This window comes from Coffea arabica, chromosome 1e (assembly GCF_036785885.1).
Source record: "Coffea arabica cultivar ET-39 chromosome 1e, Coffea Arabica ET-39 HiFi, whole genome shotgun sequence".
NCBI classification, from domain to species: domain Eukaryota; kingdom Viridiplantae; phylum Streptophyta; class Magnoliopsida; order Gentianales; family Rubiaceae; genus Coffea; species Coffea arabica.
Genome location: NC_092311.1, coordinates 5643200 through 5660889, shown reverse-complemented (window position 1 = coordinate 5660889; position 17690 = coordinate 5643200). Strand labels below are relative to the sequence as shown.

General features: G+C 32.1%; 1 protein-coding gene and 1 long non-coding RNA gene across 2 annotated transcripts; one reads left to right on the top strand and one right to left on the bottom strand.

The window, feature by feature from the left end:
* Positions 1 to 6887: 6887 nt before the first annotated feature.
* LOC113698807 (uncharacterized) lies at positions 6888 to 9561 on the top strand. Its single transcript, XR_011815792.1, has 2 exons — positions 6888 to 8170; positions 8271 to 9561. It is a non-coding gene; the product is annotated as an uncharacterized lncRNA (long non-coding RNA).
* Positions 9562 to 10233: 672 nt separating this feature from the next.
* On the bottom strand, positions 10234 to 13841 carry LOC113698798 (G-type lectin S-receptor-like serine/threonine-protein kinase At1g11300). The gene is made up of 7 exons (XM_027218748.2): positions 12378 to 13841; positions 11997 to 12104; positions 11730 to 11920; positions 11437 to 11647; positions 11013 to 11250; positions 10754 to 10904; positions 10234 to 10650 (listed from the first exon to the last, which is right to left on the bottom strand). The coding sequence occupies exons 1-7, from the start codon at positions 13618 to 13620 to the stop codon at positions 10351 to 10353; spliced, it is 2442 nt and encodes an 813-aa protein (XP_027074549.1). The 5' UTR covers positions 13621 to 13841; the 3' UTR covers positions 10234 to 10350.
* Between the last annotated feature and the right edge of the window lie 3849 nt (positions 13842 to 17690).

Here is a 17690-nt window from a genome sequence, read left to right as displayed (position 1 = left end):
TTATCCTTTCTCATGTGAGATTTCTTCACCTTCATGCATTTTTCTTTTATCTTTTGTTTGATTTCAGATCTGATAAAATTCGGACCAAATCTCAAACTTTTAGAGTTACTGTGTTGTTGTTAGCCAATTAGGAAAATATTAAAAAGTCCAAAAAATGAAAATTTAGCAAAAATAGAAAATAGGAAATAAACCAATTTTTTTTTTTGGATTTTATCGTTTCATATTCAAATCGAGTTTTTGATCAATTTTGACTGAGTTTCTTGCCCTTGACTCTCAATACCAACTCGGATTAGAGGACTAGCTGATTTTCGTCTCAACCGGATCAAATTAGTCGATCCGATCCGAGTTTAAGAATATAGATTAATGAGACTTTACAAATTTAAATATCATAATTGTTTAAATTCATAATGCACATGAATTATCTAAGTTCAAAAGCACTTTAAAAATAGTTACTTTTGAAAAATAATTAGTTAAAAAATAATAAAAAGGTACACCTTTTCTTTTACTATAAGTACTTAATTTAATAAATAGTAAATCACATATGCACAGATATTGCTAATTCTATGAACAAAATTTTTTATTCTAAATGGCTTGTTGTAATAAAGTATATCCTTGTTTACTCTTCGACCAAATATTGTAACTATTGAAAACATATTTAGTCTTTTAGTTTAATTAAAACCATTAATTGTCATCTTATTTTTAAATTTGCATTGAATATCGTCTTTTGATGCTTAAATTTTGATAAAGTACTTTTAAAATTTTCATTTTTTGTTAAAATTTTAAAATTTTCGTTGATAATGTCTTGCCAACATATTTTGTTGGGACTAACTCCACTTTGCACCTCAAAACTTATATCACTTTCTACCCTAAACTTTAATTTTGGACACTTCACATCCTAAACTCTCAATTTTAGACACTTTATATCCTAAACTTTCAAATTTGCTTGCCACATTTAAATCTAATTAATGACAACTTTAGCATAGAGGACCCAAAAAATCAATAATAATGTGCCAAAAGTGGTTAAAAGGTGCCAAAGTATCATAGTAAAAGTAAAACAATAAATTGTTATCAATTTGTAACATCTTTTATCTCGTGAACAATATTAATGATTGTGACCATGCATATCAATGATAATGCACTGAAAGTGGTCAAACAAAGTAAAAGATCGCAGTTAGAACAAAACAACACATTGTCATTAATTTGATTTCACCATTCTTTATCTTGTTAATTATGGGAAGGTAATCATTGATTAAACTTAAATGTAATAAACTTGAGATATAGGGTGCAAAGTGTCAAAATTAAAGTTTATGATGTAAAGCGAAAAAAGTGATACGAGTTTTGAGGTGCGAGCATAGGATTAGTTTTAAGGGATAATTTCAGAAACCTCCCCTGAGGTTTCTGACATTTACACTTACCTCCCCTGTGGTTTAAACAATTACACTGACCTCCCCTAAGGTTACTAATCCTTTACAAATTCAGTCCAAATAATTAAAATATTATTTTAGAGAGTGAAATTAGAATTTTGTACCTGATTTGTGCTTTGTGTTACATGTCCAATGAATGATAAAGTGTTACAAATTAATTAACAATTAATAAACTTTAAGAAACGTAGTTTATAGGCAAATATGTATTACATATTTAAAGTATCAACTCTTTACGGACTTTCAAATATTTAATATTTACTTTATTACAAATATTTATTTTCAAATACAGATTTGTATTTACTCTCAAATATTTAATTTTTGTTAAACACAAAACCTACCAATTTTTCTTCTGTAGAAATATTAATATAACACTTTTTCAATTTTAGTTACAAATATTTATGTATTTAACATAAATTAAATAATTCAGGATAAAATATCCATAAAAAACCAATACTTTACTCATGTAATAGATGAAAGTCATAAAAAATTAATATTTTATGAGGCCATTTATTTTTTTAAAAATATTTAATTTATATTAAATAGATAACCTGCTGATTTTTTTTTTGTAAGAATATTACTGTAACACTTTTTAATTTTTAATTATAAATGTTAATATATTTATCATAAATTAAATATTTGAAAATAAAATATCTGTAAAGAGCCGATACTTTAAATAGGATATGCGTATTTGCCTATAAACTACACTATTTAAAGTAAGGAGTATAGTTATTTAAAGTAAGGAGTATAGTTTATTTAAATCAATAAACTATACTCCTTACTTTAAATAGTGTAGTTTATAGGCAAATACGCATAACTTATTTAAAGTACCGTCTCTTTACAGGTATTTTATTTTTAAATATTTAATCTATAATAAATATATAAATATTTGTAATTAAAAATTAAAAGGTGTTACAATAATATTCTTGCAAAAAGAAAATCGATAGGTTATCTATTTAATATAAATTAAAATTTAACAAAAAAGAAATGACCTATAAAATGTTAATTTTTTATGGCTTTCATCCATTACATGAGTAAAGTATTAGCTCTTTATGAGTATTTTATTCTGAATCATTTAATTTATGTTAAATACATAAATATTTGTAACTAAAATTGAAAAAATGTTATATTAATATTTCTATAGAAGAAAAACTGGTAGATTTTGTATTTAACAAAAATTAAATATTTGAGAGTAAATACAAATCTATATTTGAGAATAAATATTTGTGATAAAGTAAATGTTTGAAAGTAAAATACATGTAAAGAACTGGTACTTTAAATAGGCAATACGTATTTACCTATAAATTACGCTCGTTAAAGTTTATTAATTGTTAATTAATTTGTAATACTTTGCCATTCATTGGACATGTGGTACAAAGGACAAATCAGGTACAAAATTCTAATTTCACTCTCTAAAATAATATTTTAATCATTTGGACTGAATTTGTAAAGGATTAGTAACCTCAGGGGAGGTCAGTGTAATTGTTCAAACCACAGGGGAGGTAAGTATAAATGTCAGAAACCTCAGGGGAGGTTTCTGAAATTATCCCTAGTTTTAATTCATTGGCATCAAAGTCAGCTTTTTCAGCTATTTTTTTTGGTAAGAAATCAAAGTCAGCTACCTTAAGGGTTCATGAGCCAAATGTGGGACCTTAGCTAAAAGCGTTACATCAGTTCGGCGTCACATTTAAAACTGCAGAATTATATGTCTTGGTTTTGCTTCAGAAACATCAGTAGTTAAACACCTGGGATAATATCAGAAACCTCCTCAAAGGTTTCTCTTAATATCACTTAGTGCCATTAAAGTTTTAAAAATATCGCTTACCTTTCTTACTTTTGTTATTTGTGTAACAAAATTTTTAAAAACCATAAACTACTCTTTTACTTGCTAAATAAAAATATTCCTAAACCACTTCATTTACTTCAAGAAAACAATGATTTAAAAAACAATCTCTACTAGTACTACCACGTCATAACGCTATAATCCATAAAAATATAAATTTAAAAATGAAAAAGATATTTGCAGAGAAAAACACTTGCACTAATTTAACTTTTTATGCTCAAAATCGATTTCTTATGAACTTTATATATTTTTTTTCCAACTTCTTTTCAACTCATGCCCAAATCTTTAAATTTTACTGAGTATTATAAAAATCAACTTAAAATAAGTAAATAAATCATACCCTACTCTATCATGATAACAAAAAGTAAAAGATAATTAAAATTCAATTTGTTATAATTTACAAATAAAATATTGCATAGTTATCTAAAAAATTAGTAAGAGAGAATGTTGGAGAAAAGAGAAAGAAAAGAAAGTGACTTTTTTTTTTGAGATTCATTTATTTGATATGTGAATTATGTATCAAGTGAGCGCTAATATAGTCTTTTTACAATTATTAGAGGAGGTAAGTGATATTTTTAAAATTTAAGGGGTGCCAATTGTTTTAGGAGAAACCTCTAGGGAGGTTTCTGATATTATCCCTAAACCCATACATTAAAGATAAACATTTCCTACTTTTAGAATTTACTCTTTTTTGTGTGATGTTAATATTCTGTATTGCCCTGTCAAAAGACAGAAAAATCTGCCTCAGACAAAATTGCAAATTTACAAAGTTTTTACATTGTCAAATTCTGCTTTAACAAAAAAAAAAAAAAAAAAATTCACCATATACCATAGAATATAGGGCAAATTACATTTTACCCCTTGTCGTTTAGCCTTTTTTTATATAACCCCCTAGGGTTTCAAAAGGTATACATAACTCCCTCATAGTTTGAATTAAGGGATAATTTCAGAAACCTCAGGGGAGGTTTCTGACATTTACACTTACCTCCCCTGTGATTTAAACAATTACACTGATCTCCCCTAAGGTTACTAATCCTTTACAAATTCAGTCCAAATAATTAAAATATTATTTTAGAGAGTGAAATTAGAATTTTGTACCTGATTTGTGCTTTGTGTTACATGTCCAATGAATGATAAAGTGTTACAAATTAATTAACAATTAATAAACTTTAAGAAACGTAGTTTATAGGCAAATATGTATTACATATTTAAAGTATCAACTCTTTACGGACTTTCAAATATTTACTTTATTACAAATATTTATTCTCAAATATAGATTTGTATTTACTCTCAAATATTTAATTTTTGTTAAACACAAAACCTACCAATTTTTCTTCTGTAGAAATATTAATATAACACTTTTTCAATTTTAGTTATAAATATTTATGTATTTAACATAAATTAAATAATTCAGGATAAAATATCCATAAAAAACCAATACTTTACTCATGTAATGGATGAAAGTCATAAAAAATTAATATTTTATGAGGCCATTTATTTTTTAAAAAATATTTAATTTATATTAAATAGATAACCTGCTGATTTTTTTTTGCAAGAATATTACTGTAACACTTTTTAATTTTTAATTACAAATGTTAATATATTTATCATAAATTAAATATTTGAAAATAAAATATCTGTAAAGAGCCGATACTTTAAATAGGATATGCGTATTTGCCTATAAACTACACTATTTAAAGTAAGGAGTATAGTTATTTAAAGTAAGGAGTATAGTTTATTTAAATCAATAAACTATACTCCTTACTTTAAATAGTGTAGTTTATAGGCAAATACGCATAACTTATTTAAAGTACCGTCTCTTTACAGGTATTTTATTTTTAAATATTTAATCTATAATAAATATATAAATATTTTTAATTAAAAATTAAAAGGTGTTACAATAATATTCTTGCAAAAAGAAAATCGATAGGTTATCTATTTAATATAAATTAAAATTTAACAAAAAAGAAATGACCTATAAAATGTTAATTTTTTATGGCTTTCATCCATTACATGAGTAAAGTATTAGCTCTTTATGAGTATTTTATTCTGAATCATTTAATTTATGTTAAATACATAAATATTTGTAACTAAAATTGAAAAAATGTTATATTAATATTTCTACAGAAGAAAAACTGGTAGGTTTTGTATTTAACAAAAATTAAATATTTGAGAGTAAATACAAATCTATATTTGAGAATAAATATTTGTGATAAAGTAAATGTTTGAAAGTAAAATACATGTAAAGAACTGGTACTTTAAATAGGCAATACGTATTTACCTATAAATTACGCTCGTTAAAGTTTATTAATTGTTAATTAATTTGTAATACTTTGCCATTCATTGGACATGTGGTACAAAGGACAAATCAGGTACAAAATTCTAATTTCACTCTCTAAAATAATATTTTAATCATTTGGACTGAATTTGTAAAGGATTAGTAACCTCAGGGGAGGTCAGTGTAATTGTTCAAACCACAGGGGAGGTAAGTGTAAATGTCAGAAACCTCAGGGGAGGTTTCTGAAATTATCCCTTGAATTAAAGTGTCAAAGTGACGGAAATAGTTATTCGTAACGGAACTTCTAAAAATATCGAAATTACCCTTATAAATACATAATACATTAACCCCGTATGATTTTTATATTTTACCATATAACCCCCTTATGGTTTAATATTTTACCATATAACTCTCTTATGGTTTTTAAAATATACACATAACCCCCTTTAGTTAATAAATAATTTTCAACTTTACATAAAAGTATTTTTGACATTTTAGGTGACTCCATTAAGAATGATCATTCTCGTCACTTTGACACTTTAATCCAAACCATTAGGGGGTTATGTATAGCTTTTGAAACCATAAGGGAATTATGTAAAAAAATGCTAAACCACAGGGAGGTAAAGTGGAATTTGCCCTAGAATATAAAACTTGTTTACTTTCTGCATGTGGTAAAATGAAAGTTAATTGAAAGCATAGATAAAGAACACTTTGCAACTGTCTAAGATATAGTGAAAAGTTAGCCTGCAAGATTCTGATTTGATTGACCCTGGAATTTTTTCCGGGAATATTAAGTGCAACAGTTAACCATGGACGGGCGAAGGAACAAAAGATATCAAATTAGATAAACTGTTTCAGTACAGTATTCATATCTGAGATGTGCGTGCGCGCGTATAGTTTTGTACAATAGTTAATGTGAACAAAATTGAGGTGCATGGCATGGTTCGCCGTCGCGGGCCGCGGTCGCGTCGCGGTCGCGGTTGTTTCACATCCGTCACGGTATATCGATTAAATATCGGGTGATACGTGAGTTAAAGTATATAAAACTTTCAAAAATTCTTAAAAAAATTATTAAAAATAAAAAATAATATAAGCAATACAACTATCAAATTAAATTTGATAAAAAACCTAAGTTAACATAGATACCATGTAAGTCTTTAAAAAAAATGACGTAGTTCTAATTAATAAACAAAAGATGTTGAAAAAAATCCAGTTCATTTGTTGTTAACTAATCCAATTTAATATTTGTTGGACTATTCTAATCTCTTGTTCCTTTGGTGTCAGGGGGGTTGAAATGTTGAATGAATGGAAACGTGAATGCATTCAAAAAATAGAGGAATGAAGTTTTAGGTATCCCCCTTTGACCAAGAAATGTTTGTTCGGGTTAGAGAGAAAGTTGGAAAGGACGTGAGATAGAATCTGGTGGCCTTTGAGCTGTAATTTAGCTGTAATTTTTTCTTTTTCTTTTTTTTTTGGTTGGGTGTTTATCTCTCTCTCTCTCCTCACTCCATTCTATCCCCTCACATTCCCACATACACAACCCACACTGCCTCCCATAATCCCTAGAAAACGTTTCCATTCCACCGCCTTCCCCACTTTATTTCTCTGTCTCTCTCTTCTCAAGCTCCACCACCATTACCAGTTTACCACCACCCACAAAAATCTCCAAAACCCCGAATCCCACAAAAGTTTTACAGATTCATCTTTCCACCACCTCCCCCCCTTTATTTCTCTCTGTCTCTCTCTTCTGAAGCTCCACCACCGTTACCAGTTTACCACCACCTACAAAAATTTCCAAAACCCCGAATCACACAAAATTTTTACAGATTCATCTTACTTCCAAATTTGCTCCAATTCTTCTTGTTGTACTCCCAATCTGAAGATTATGATCAATCCCAACGAAATTACGAGTCTTACAATAACAACCCTCAAGAAACCTCAACTAATTATGATGGGTTGCACTAGCAGAAGTGATGGAATGAGGATGGCAACCGGTGGGAGAAAGAAGAAATCATGTGGGTGATTTTGTTGTCTGACTCGCGAGTTGACTCGGCCAAACTCGGTAAGTTTTACTGATTTCTTATTGATTTGAGTTGACTCGGTAAATATCGACCGAGTCAATCCGAGTCAACTCGGATTCCGGTGAAACGGCGATGCGGGTGTCGGTATCGTACCGGTGAGCCCCGTTCCCGTTATGACTCGGCCGAGTCAACTCGGACTCGGCCGATTTGGCGAACCATACTGCATGGTATTTGAGAAGCCATCCTGATTGTAGCCTAAACTAGTGGTTGAGGATGTTGAGAAGGGAAACTCTGGTTTTCAGCAAAAGCCTAAACACAATTGCAAGTGCCTCCGCCAATTCCTCAATGCTTGAATCTACTGCCTCAAGTTTTTTGAGTACATCTTTGTTTGACTGCTTGTTGTTCAACAAATCCAACTTGATTTCTATTTGTCAATTGCTCCAATATCAGAGTATCCCCTGACTGATGCTCTTTTCTGCTGCAATAACTTTGAGACCAAGGACCAACCTCTTGGTTGTGATCCTGCCTTAGATCCAGAAAGGAAAGATAGAACAGACTCCAACACCAGAACACCAACAACTTGAACATCTTTGATCAAGTTAACCATGTAAGACTATTTGTTTACCACTCCCAAGTTGCAGTTCTTCTCTGCTTTCTTCAATTCTTTGTGGCATTTGCTAATCATTTTGTTCAAGTTCTTTTTGCAGATCATATATGAGTTGACTTCACTGTCCACACTTCCAGTTGTTTTTCTCGGTAAAGATGATTCAAGTACCTGCACACTTCCTTTGTCTCTAAATAGATGTCTCTTACTGCACCACAAATGTCCAACAGCCTGACACATCCATCCAAGACCTGTTCTTCCCATTTTGCCAGTCTTTCATCAGAGAGAGCTTGTTAACTGAAAGGAAGCTGAACCACATCATCCAGACACTAAGACAAGTTGAGGCCATCCAATATTTGGCCTGCCAATGAATGTGAAGTTGAGGATGGCATCTCTGATGACTTCAATCTTTACAGGTGTTTCTCAGCAGTCACGATAAGAGGGTGAGATGAAGGAGGCAAACTAACCAAACGAGAATGGCTAGAGAATTTTGGATTTGGAGAATTTTGGATTTTGGATTTAGAGAATGGCTAAACTGAACTGCCGTCGGTCAAGATTCCTTTTGCTTTCCAGATCGTCCAGGAGTTAGCCTATTGTGGCATTCGTGTTCATCAACTTCAAGAACTATGATAAAGAGATGGACCAATTGTTGTCTCAACTTTGGGAGCTAGAGGTGTGTGTTGCTCATATTTATATTGGGAAGGAGACTTGTTTAGTCGGGATAATATTCTTTCTGTAGCTTACAAGATGAAGACGTAACATTTTCTAATATATATATATATATATATAGTTGATGCGAAAGAGATGAGTCGATTCATTCTTCAGACTTCCTTCTGCAGCAAATATTGCGTATTCTCTAGCAACTATTAAAGCAACTTGGCATATGCAATCAAATGCTTCACCATCTAAAGTTCTCATCCAATGACTGCAAGCAGTGAGCATCATCCCTCTAAGAGACGCAGGATGTATTGTGTTCGTCCAAGTATGTATTGCGTTCTGTAACCAACATAATTTGATTATGACAAGGAGGCGAGGTTGAAGTTGAACTTGTGCTCTAGCAGCAGTATATGCAGCAGCATTTACATTTGATGGTGCCAGTAAAGAAGCAAAACAGAAGGAACAATCTTCGCGAAAGGAACAAGAATCAATAGGACTAGGATGCAAACAAACCAAGCAATGCATAAGGTGTCTGGTCCCCAGCTTGACCTGAGTTCAGGATTGTCTGTGAGCTCAATCTGGTTAAACAGCTAAACGACTCCAGCTTGAGTCTTTTTGTTTTTTCTCAAGAAGCTGTTGAGTTTAATGAGTACGTAATTCTCTAATTTGTTTTGGAAAACACAAATATGTGTCAAGCAACTAGAGCTCATTATTTTGTTGAGCTTATTCCAGTCAAACTTGAGTTGCTCGAAAATTGTGACAAGTCAAGCTCAAGATTGCTTGATCAAAGAGATATTTGGTAAATTTAAATCAATCTAAGCTCGATCAAAGAGATATTTGACTCATTATAACCGAGTCCTAAGCATGACACTTAAGAGATATTTTGAAGGATGCAAATGTGAGGTTTTAAATCTGAGATCACAAAGCAAAGAACGTCATATTAAAGTCTGCCTACTTGGCACTACACAAAACCATATAACTCGACAACTTATTGTATGGGGAAGTTAACATCATTTGAGAGATGTGATAGGATTATGTGCTCAATTTGATTATTTCCACAGCTTAAGATGGATTTTCATTAAAAGTGTTGCAAATATGCACTACAAAACAAGGATACAAAGTGTACTTGTCTGTATGAGATTCAATGATATTTGTCTGCACTTTGATGCACCCAAAGCAAATCACACGTAGTCTATAACTATGCATGATCCCCATGCTGTCTTGACAATAAAACTGATACATTTCTTCACTAGCCAGTCATTCGTAAGAACAAAAAGATGAAAATGGAGATGACATACAATAAAGGATCCAGATAATGAGAACAGAAAACCAGAATGAACAAGAATAAATTGTCAGGAAACAAAAAGGAGATCATGGGATTTATAAAATGCGGAACAATTTATAAACTATTTTCCTTAACGACGTTGATACCAAAATAGATAGAGTCCTTCATGTCGTGGATTAACAGCTTTTGTACATAGAATGGTAAAAACTGGTGGCTGAAAAACAATATGCACTGTGCTGGGCTATCGGCCTTCAATAGATGATAAGCTTATGTCGTTAATGGAATAAGCCCTTTGTCGAGAAGACTTTTCTGAGAAACCTATTCGTCCAGTATAAGCTGGGAATTTGGGGCGAGGGAGATTTGAAATTTCACTAGTAAGCATTAAAAGAACAGCAGAGACATCTGGCCTGTCTTTTGCAGATTCTTGCACACACAATAATCCTACATGGATGTATCTCAACATCTCTGTTATGGCGCCCAGATCAAATATTGCGGGATCTATCAGTTTTGCTGCTTCATTTTCATTCCATGACTTCCACGCCTGAGATATTGCAATCAAGAACGGAGTTTAGTCAACAAAAATAGGATGAGGAACTTTGCTTGAGTAGTGATACTATATTAGTTGAAGAAATCAATGAACTTACATGTCCTGGCATGCTCAGCTCATTCTCATCACTATAGAAGGTAGTATTTCTTCTTCCACTAACAATCTCTAATAATAGCACTCCAAAGCTATAGACATCCGACTTTTCAGAAAATCTTCCTTCCATTGCATATTCTGGTGCCATATAGCCACTGTCATAGCATCATTTATGCTAAAAGAGTTAAACTTAGGGGGAAAAGAAAACAGTTTGAATAATTTATGATGCATAAATGACCAGAATAAAGCAAATATATGCTTACTATGTCCCCGCGACCCTGTTAGTATTGGCTTGATCTTGGTTGCCTCCGAAAATTCTGGCGAAACCGAAATCTGATAGTTTTGGCTTGAGCTCTTCATCTAAGAGGATGTTGCTTGCTTTCAGATCTCTATGAATAATTTTCAGTCTTGAATCTCTGTGAAGGTAAAGGAGGGCTCGACCAATCCCCTCAACAATGATCACACGTCTTCTCCAATCAAGTATGTTTGGTTTATTGGCATCTGTAACATTAATAATGTGAATTAATACACATCAGTTTTTATGTTACTTTTCTGCAGGGACTTATTATGTACTATATTTTTCTGTTTTACTAGTACTCTGGAGCCTTGACATGACAAATATCCTGTTCTCAGTTTAGATGGTATGCAAGAAGCCTATAAAATGTAAACAGGTCTTGATTTTCTAACCAAATAAATAGGCGTCTAGACTTTTGTTTGGCATATACTCGTAGACTAGCATTTTTTCTTCTCTTTCAACGCAGCAGCCCAGAAGTCTAACGAGATTCCGGTGTTGGAGTTTCGAAATAACCATGACTTCATTCATAAACTCCTCAATCCCTTGAGTTGAAGAATTTGAAAGCCTCTTTACTGCAATTTCCAGGCCATCAAACAGCTTTCCCTGCTAATAGATCATTATTAGATGCTGCCAAAGCACATACTGTGCAAATTAAAATATCCATGCCAAGCCAAGCTCAGTTTACCTTATAGACTGGACCAAAGCCACCTTTCCCTATTATTTTGTTTGAGTGGAAATTATCCGTTGCATTAGCCAATGCTTCATAAGTATACAGGGGTAGCTTTTCAAACTTGGCTTGGTTCATGGTTACAGTAACCATATCTTCCACTTTATGCACTTCTTCCATCCGTGATAACTTAGCTTGTTGCTCATTCCCTGTTTATGAACAAGTGGATTTATGACTACCAATCTCAAAACCTTTAGCAGCACTTGAGCTGTACTGTTCAATTACCTTTGTGCTTGGCTATACACTTCCAACAAAGACACACACAGAGTGCAAGGAGTACAGCTGCTGCAGACACTGTGCTTGCAATTGCAACTTTGAAACCCCTTTTCGTATCTGTATCCATATGTCAAATGTTTCAAAGCATTCACAAAATTTTTAACTACCAAGTATAGAGGTATAAGCCTCCCTTTTCGTATCTGCAACAACTGCATCCAATATTCTTGCACTTTAGAAGTAGAAAAGGGAATTTAAAATTTAACAGTTTCAGGTGCTTAATCTAGAAACACAGCTAGAATCAAACTATATTATACGTAATTTGAACCAAAAAGACAATAAAGAGTAAAGTAATAAAGAAACAACAAGAAAAAGTGCAGAAAATTGTCTTACCGTGTTCAGAATTTGGTACCCGAATATATAAGTTTGTCCCATCTAAGGGAAGCTGCTCTGAATCGATCAAAATGCCACTCCATTGCATGCATCCTATGCCAACATAAAATGCATAAGCTGTGCATGAGCAATTGTCTAAGCAGTTTTTACGACATTCTTGTTCTGTAATTGCCATTGGCTCAGCAAAATCAGGAACTTTCATGTGTGTAAGATTCATGAATCCATCTTGGTTGTCCTCTCTACTGGCAGATTCATTTCTCTGACATTGCAGCAATTCTTTTCTTATGCAACCACCTGTCCAGTTTCCTTGATTCCATTCCTCCTGATCGCTTGGCTTGAAACCTGGCAGACATGTGCAGATTGGGTAACCCTTAGGATTACAGCTCCCATAAGGTCCACATTTTCCATAAACATCACATTGGCTCAGTTGACTTGACCAGTTTATGGTCCAGTCTCCTTTTCCACTTGAAAACATTGACCGTATATGCCCTGATGAACTCAACAGATAGTAAAAAAAAGGAGTATCAACATAGTTATAAGTGACATATGGAGATCCGGAATTGTCTTTCAACACATCCATTACTTGATAATTTGCAGAAGCCATGCCGGCTATCCCAATAAACGCGGTACCACTCCATGGGCCACTCCGCCAGTAAGGGCTACTATTATTCCAAACAAAGAGTTGGGGAATTTGTGAGAGGCTGAGACCTGCAGAGAAAGTTCCAACAGAAGGATCTGAAGGGCTTCTCCATGAGGTTATTTTGATCGACCCTGTTGTACTAGCACCTAATTTCGAGTATTGCAAAAAACAGTCTGTAGGATGCTCAAAACTTTCCCACTTGATTCTCCCGTTTGACTCGTCTGTCAAGACCAGGTTCCCAGTATCCAGGAGTTGTGCACTAGAATTCGCCGAAGAACTTGAAACATTAGTAGACCATAGCATGTCCTTCACTCCATTTATGACAGCAAGATTTCCATCTTCCAGGATTACCACGGTTCCCCTGGAATCATTCAGAGGTCTCTCTCTATTAGCCACCCATATAATGGCTGTTCCAGGTAGGTTATACATTATTCCAACATAGCGATCACTACTGTTTTCAGGACTAAAGAATCCTAATTTGAATTTTTGCCCAGCGGAAACTATAGTTTCAGAGTCTTGGATAGGCTGAGTGATGGTAATGGTATCTAACGCAATACAAACCCCAAAGCTGCAAGCGAGTAGGAGAACAAAGGATTCCCACATTGACGGTGAAGAAATGTTTCTAATTGGTCTATGACTACGATACTATGGAAACTATTCAAGAGCCTTTCTTTATTCCATTTTGAAGTACTTTTTATCCATCCATTCCACAGAATTGGTGGAATTCTTGACAGCCACTTTAGACCAAGTCAGGATGTAATTCCATGTTCATCCTTTCAATTTCTCTTCTAGCAGAAGTGACAATCTAATCTCAAGAACCATTCCAAGTTGGGAAGGTCATTATTACACCCTGCAGAGGTACGAAGATCATTATTGCACCATCAAAGTTAGGAAGGTCATTATTGCAGTCACGTCAATTATGAGCAGCCAAGTCAACTAATCAAGTCAATTATGAGCAAACCTTTACTACTTTCAGACCACATAAGACTCGAAAGAAATTTCGTCGGTAGAGAGAAGATAGCTCAATTAAAAAAGCAGGAAAATCTCAAATATCATGACCATTCCAAGTTATGCTAACTTTTCCGACAAATTTTATTAGATTGAGTTTGATATCAAAATAATTTAGTTATTAGAGAAATAAAGATATTTGTTAACCAAATATCATGTTGGTTTGTTAACAAATATATTAGCTAAGATTTGCTAGTAGAAGAAGATTATTTTTATTGAGATTTTTAGGATAATTATTAGTTGGATATTTTGCTAGTTTGTTTCATGTAATCACTATAAATAGTGAGTTAATGAATGAGCAACACAAGCTCATTTTCCATCTTCAATACAAGTCTCTTGTAAGTTTTTTTTTTTGCAACACTAAGGTGTTGTTTCTTAATTTATACCCCAAAAAACCAACAACAACCCTAAGTTTTTGTCTTCATCTTTATTTTTAAAACAGAGTAAACATAACGGCATTTGGAATTAACTTAATTAATTTTCAGTGAGGAAATGTAATTAACTGATCTCTTGGTTCAAAACCTGGCAAACATATAAAGGTCCACATGTTCCACAGAGGATCACATTGACTTTCTAGACTTGGCCATTAGTATGTTTTAGTCTCCTTTTGCATCAAATAAAAATTTTCAGAATTGCGTAATAAACTCAATCAGCAGCTTAACAGGTTAAAGGATTATCCATGAAGTTAAATAGCTAAGATACATATTTTCAAAATTGCCTTCCAGAATATTACAGAATATTATCTCTATTCCCTTATGCAGAACTTATGCCAGGTCAGCCAAATAATGGTGTATTACCATTAGCTGGAGTTGGACAAATAAGGGGGTCTACCACAATTAAATGCAGAAATTTTGGAATTTGGATAAGGTCCAGACCGGCCAAAAAGTGTCTTGTGACATTTAAGATTGAATTTTCTCGGCTTCTGTGATGTTGTTGGTTTTTTCGGGCATAAATTAAGAAATAACAACTTAGTGTTACAAAAAAAATCTTACAAGAAACTTGTATTGAGGTTGGAATATAACCTTATATTATTCATTCATCAACTCACTATTTATAATAATTACATGAAACAAACTAACAAAATATCCAACTAACAATTATCTTAAAATTTCAAAAAAATATAATCTTCTTCTAGTAGCAAATTTTAGCTAAAATATTTGTTAACAAACCAACATGATTTTTGGTTAACAAATATCCTTATTCTTCTAATAACTAAATTATTTTGATATCAAACATAATCTAGCAAAACCTGTTGGAAAAGTTGGCATATCTCAACACTCCTTTTTGCCACTTTTGCTGCAAATTTTGAATTGTCTTCTCAAATTTTTGAATCATGTTTTGGACAAGACTTTTGTAAGAAATTCTGCAACTAATGATTAGCCTTGCAATGAGCTTCTTTTTTTGGGTTTTTATGCAAGCTAAATATTAGTCTTGCAACAAACCACTTCTTTTGTCTTCTCATGCCAAACTCTAAATAAAAGATGGTTCTTTTTTTTTTTTTTTTGGATGTTTCCAAATAATCTTCTCATAGGTTCAAAGTTAAACACTTTTCGACAATATTTGAACTTGCATAGAAAATATGAAATTCTGCATGATTCTTCATTTTGTCATCACCATCAAAACTTGTAGACTCAAAAATTGCAATATTATAATCTTGACAAATATCAGGAATCAATTTGATACCTCCTGACTTATCAATGATCTCCTATTGAATTTTTTCATGATCTGAATTCTTGATTTCATCATCATGTTCCACTTTAGAGTTGTCAAAATCTGACCAATTCATAGTGAAACTTTTCGTTTTATTTTAATTGAGAATAATTTATTCTCAATCAAATCATTAGCCATTATCCTTATGAAAATGGCATCAAAAATTGCTATGTGAATGCTGGCATTGGATCTCTGTCTAACTGCAATTTTGTGGTCTCTAATTTGTGTATCTATCAGCTCTTCAAATACTGGCAAAACAAAATTTGTCTCCACCATATTCTGCAGATCATTGACTATCAAATAAGTCCAAAATTTTATGGCCCAAAGTTGGTAAGTTTCACCAGAAAAAGTTGAAATATTTGACAAAAACTTCTTTCTTATTATGGTTTTGAACTTATAAAGGATTCTCATCAATGCACTCACTCTAAAAAAAATCAAACCCTTAAGATATAGGTTCTGATACCACTTTGTTGATTTTTTAGGGTATAAACTAAGAAATAACACCTTAGTATTGCAAAAAAAAAAAAAAAAAAACCTTATAAGAGAATTGTATCGAGGTTGGAAAATAACCTTATGTTATTCATTCATCAACTCACTATTTATAGTGATTGCATGAAATAAACTAACAAAATATCCAACTAATAATTATCCTAAAAATATCAACAAAATATAATCTTCTTCTACTAACAAATTTTAGTTAAAGTATTTGTTAACAAACCAACATAATCTTTGGTTAACAAATATTCTTATTCTTCTAATAACTAAATTATTTTGATATCAAACATAATCTAGCAAAATCTGTAGAAAAAGTTGGCATATCTCAACACTTCTCCTTGCCACTTTTGCTGCAGATTTTGAATTGTTTTCTCAAATCTTTAAATCTTGTTTTGGACAAGACTTCTATAAGAAATTCTGCAACTAATGATTAGCCTTGCAATGAACTTCTTCTTTTGAATTTTTATGCAAGCTAAATATTAGTCTTGCAAAAAACCACTTCTTTTGTTTTCTCCTGCCAAACTCCAAATAAAAGATGGTTCTTTTTTTTTTTTTTTAATGTTTCCAAATAACCTTCTAATAGGTTCAAAGTGAAACACCTTTCAACAATATTTGAACTTGCACCGAAAATATGAAATTTTGCATGATTTTTCATTTTGTCATCACCATCATAACCTGTAGACTCAAAAACAGTAATATTATGATCTTGACAAATATCAGGAATCAATTTGATACCTCTTGACTTATCGATGATCTCCTCCTGAATTTTTTTATGATATGATTTATTGTTTTCATCATCATGTTCGACTTTAGAATTGTCAAAATCTGACCAATTCATAGTCAAACTTTTTATTTTAATTTTAATTGAGAATAATTTATTCTCAATCAAATCATTAGCCATTATTCTTGTAAAAACAACATCAAAAACTGATATGTGAATGCTGGCATTGGATCTCTGTCTAACTGCAAGTTTGTGGTCTGTAATTTATGTATCCATCAGCTCTTCAAATATTGGCAAAACAACATTTGTCTCTACCATATCCTGCAGATCATTGACTACCAAATAAGTCCAAAATTTGATAATTTTCACCACTAAAAGTTAAAATATTTGACAAAAACTTCTTTCTTGTTATGGTTTTGAACTTATAAAGGATCCTCGTCAATGAACTCACTCTAAAAAAAATCAGACCCTTAAGATATAGGCTATGATACCACTTTGTTGATTTTTTGGAGCATAAATTAAGAAATAACACCTTAGTATTACAAAAAAAGCTTATAAGAAACTTGTATTGAGGCTGAAAAATAAGTTTATGTTATTCATTCATCAACTCACTATTTATAGTGATTACATAAAATAAAGTAGCAAAATATCTAACTAACAATTATCCTAAAAATCTCAACACAATATAATCTTCTTCTACTAGCAAATTTTAGCTAAAATATTTGTCAACAAACCAACA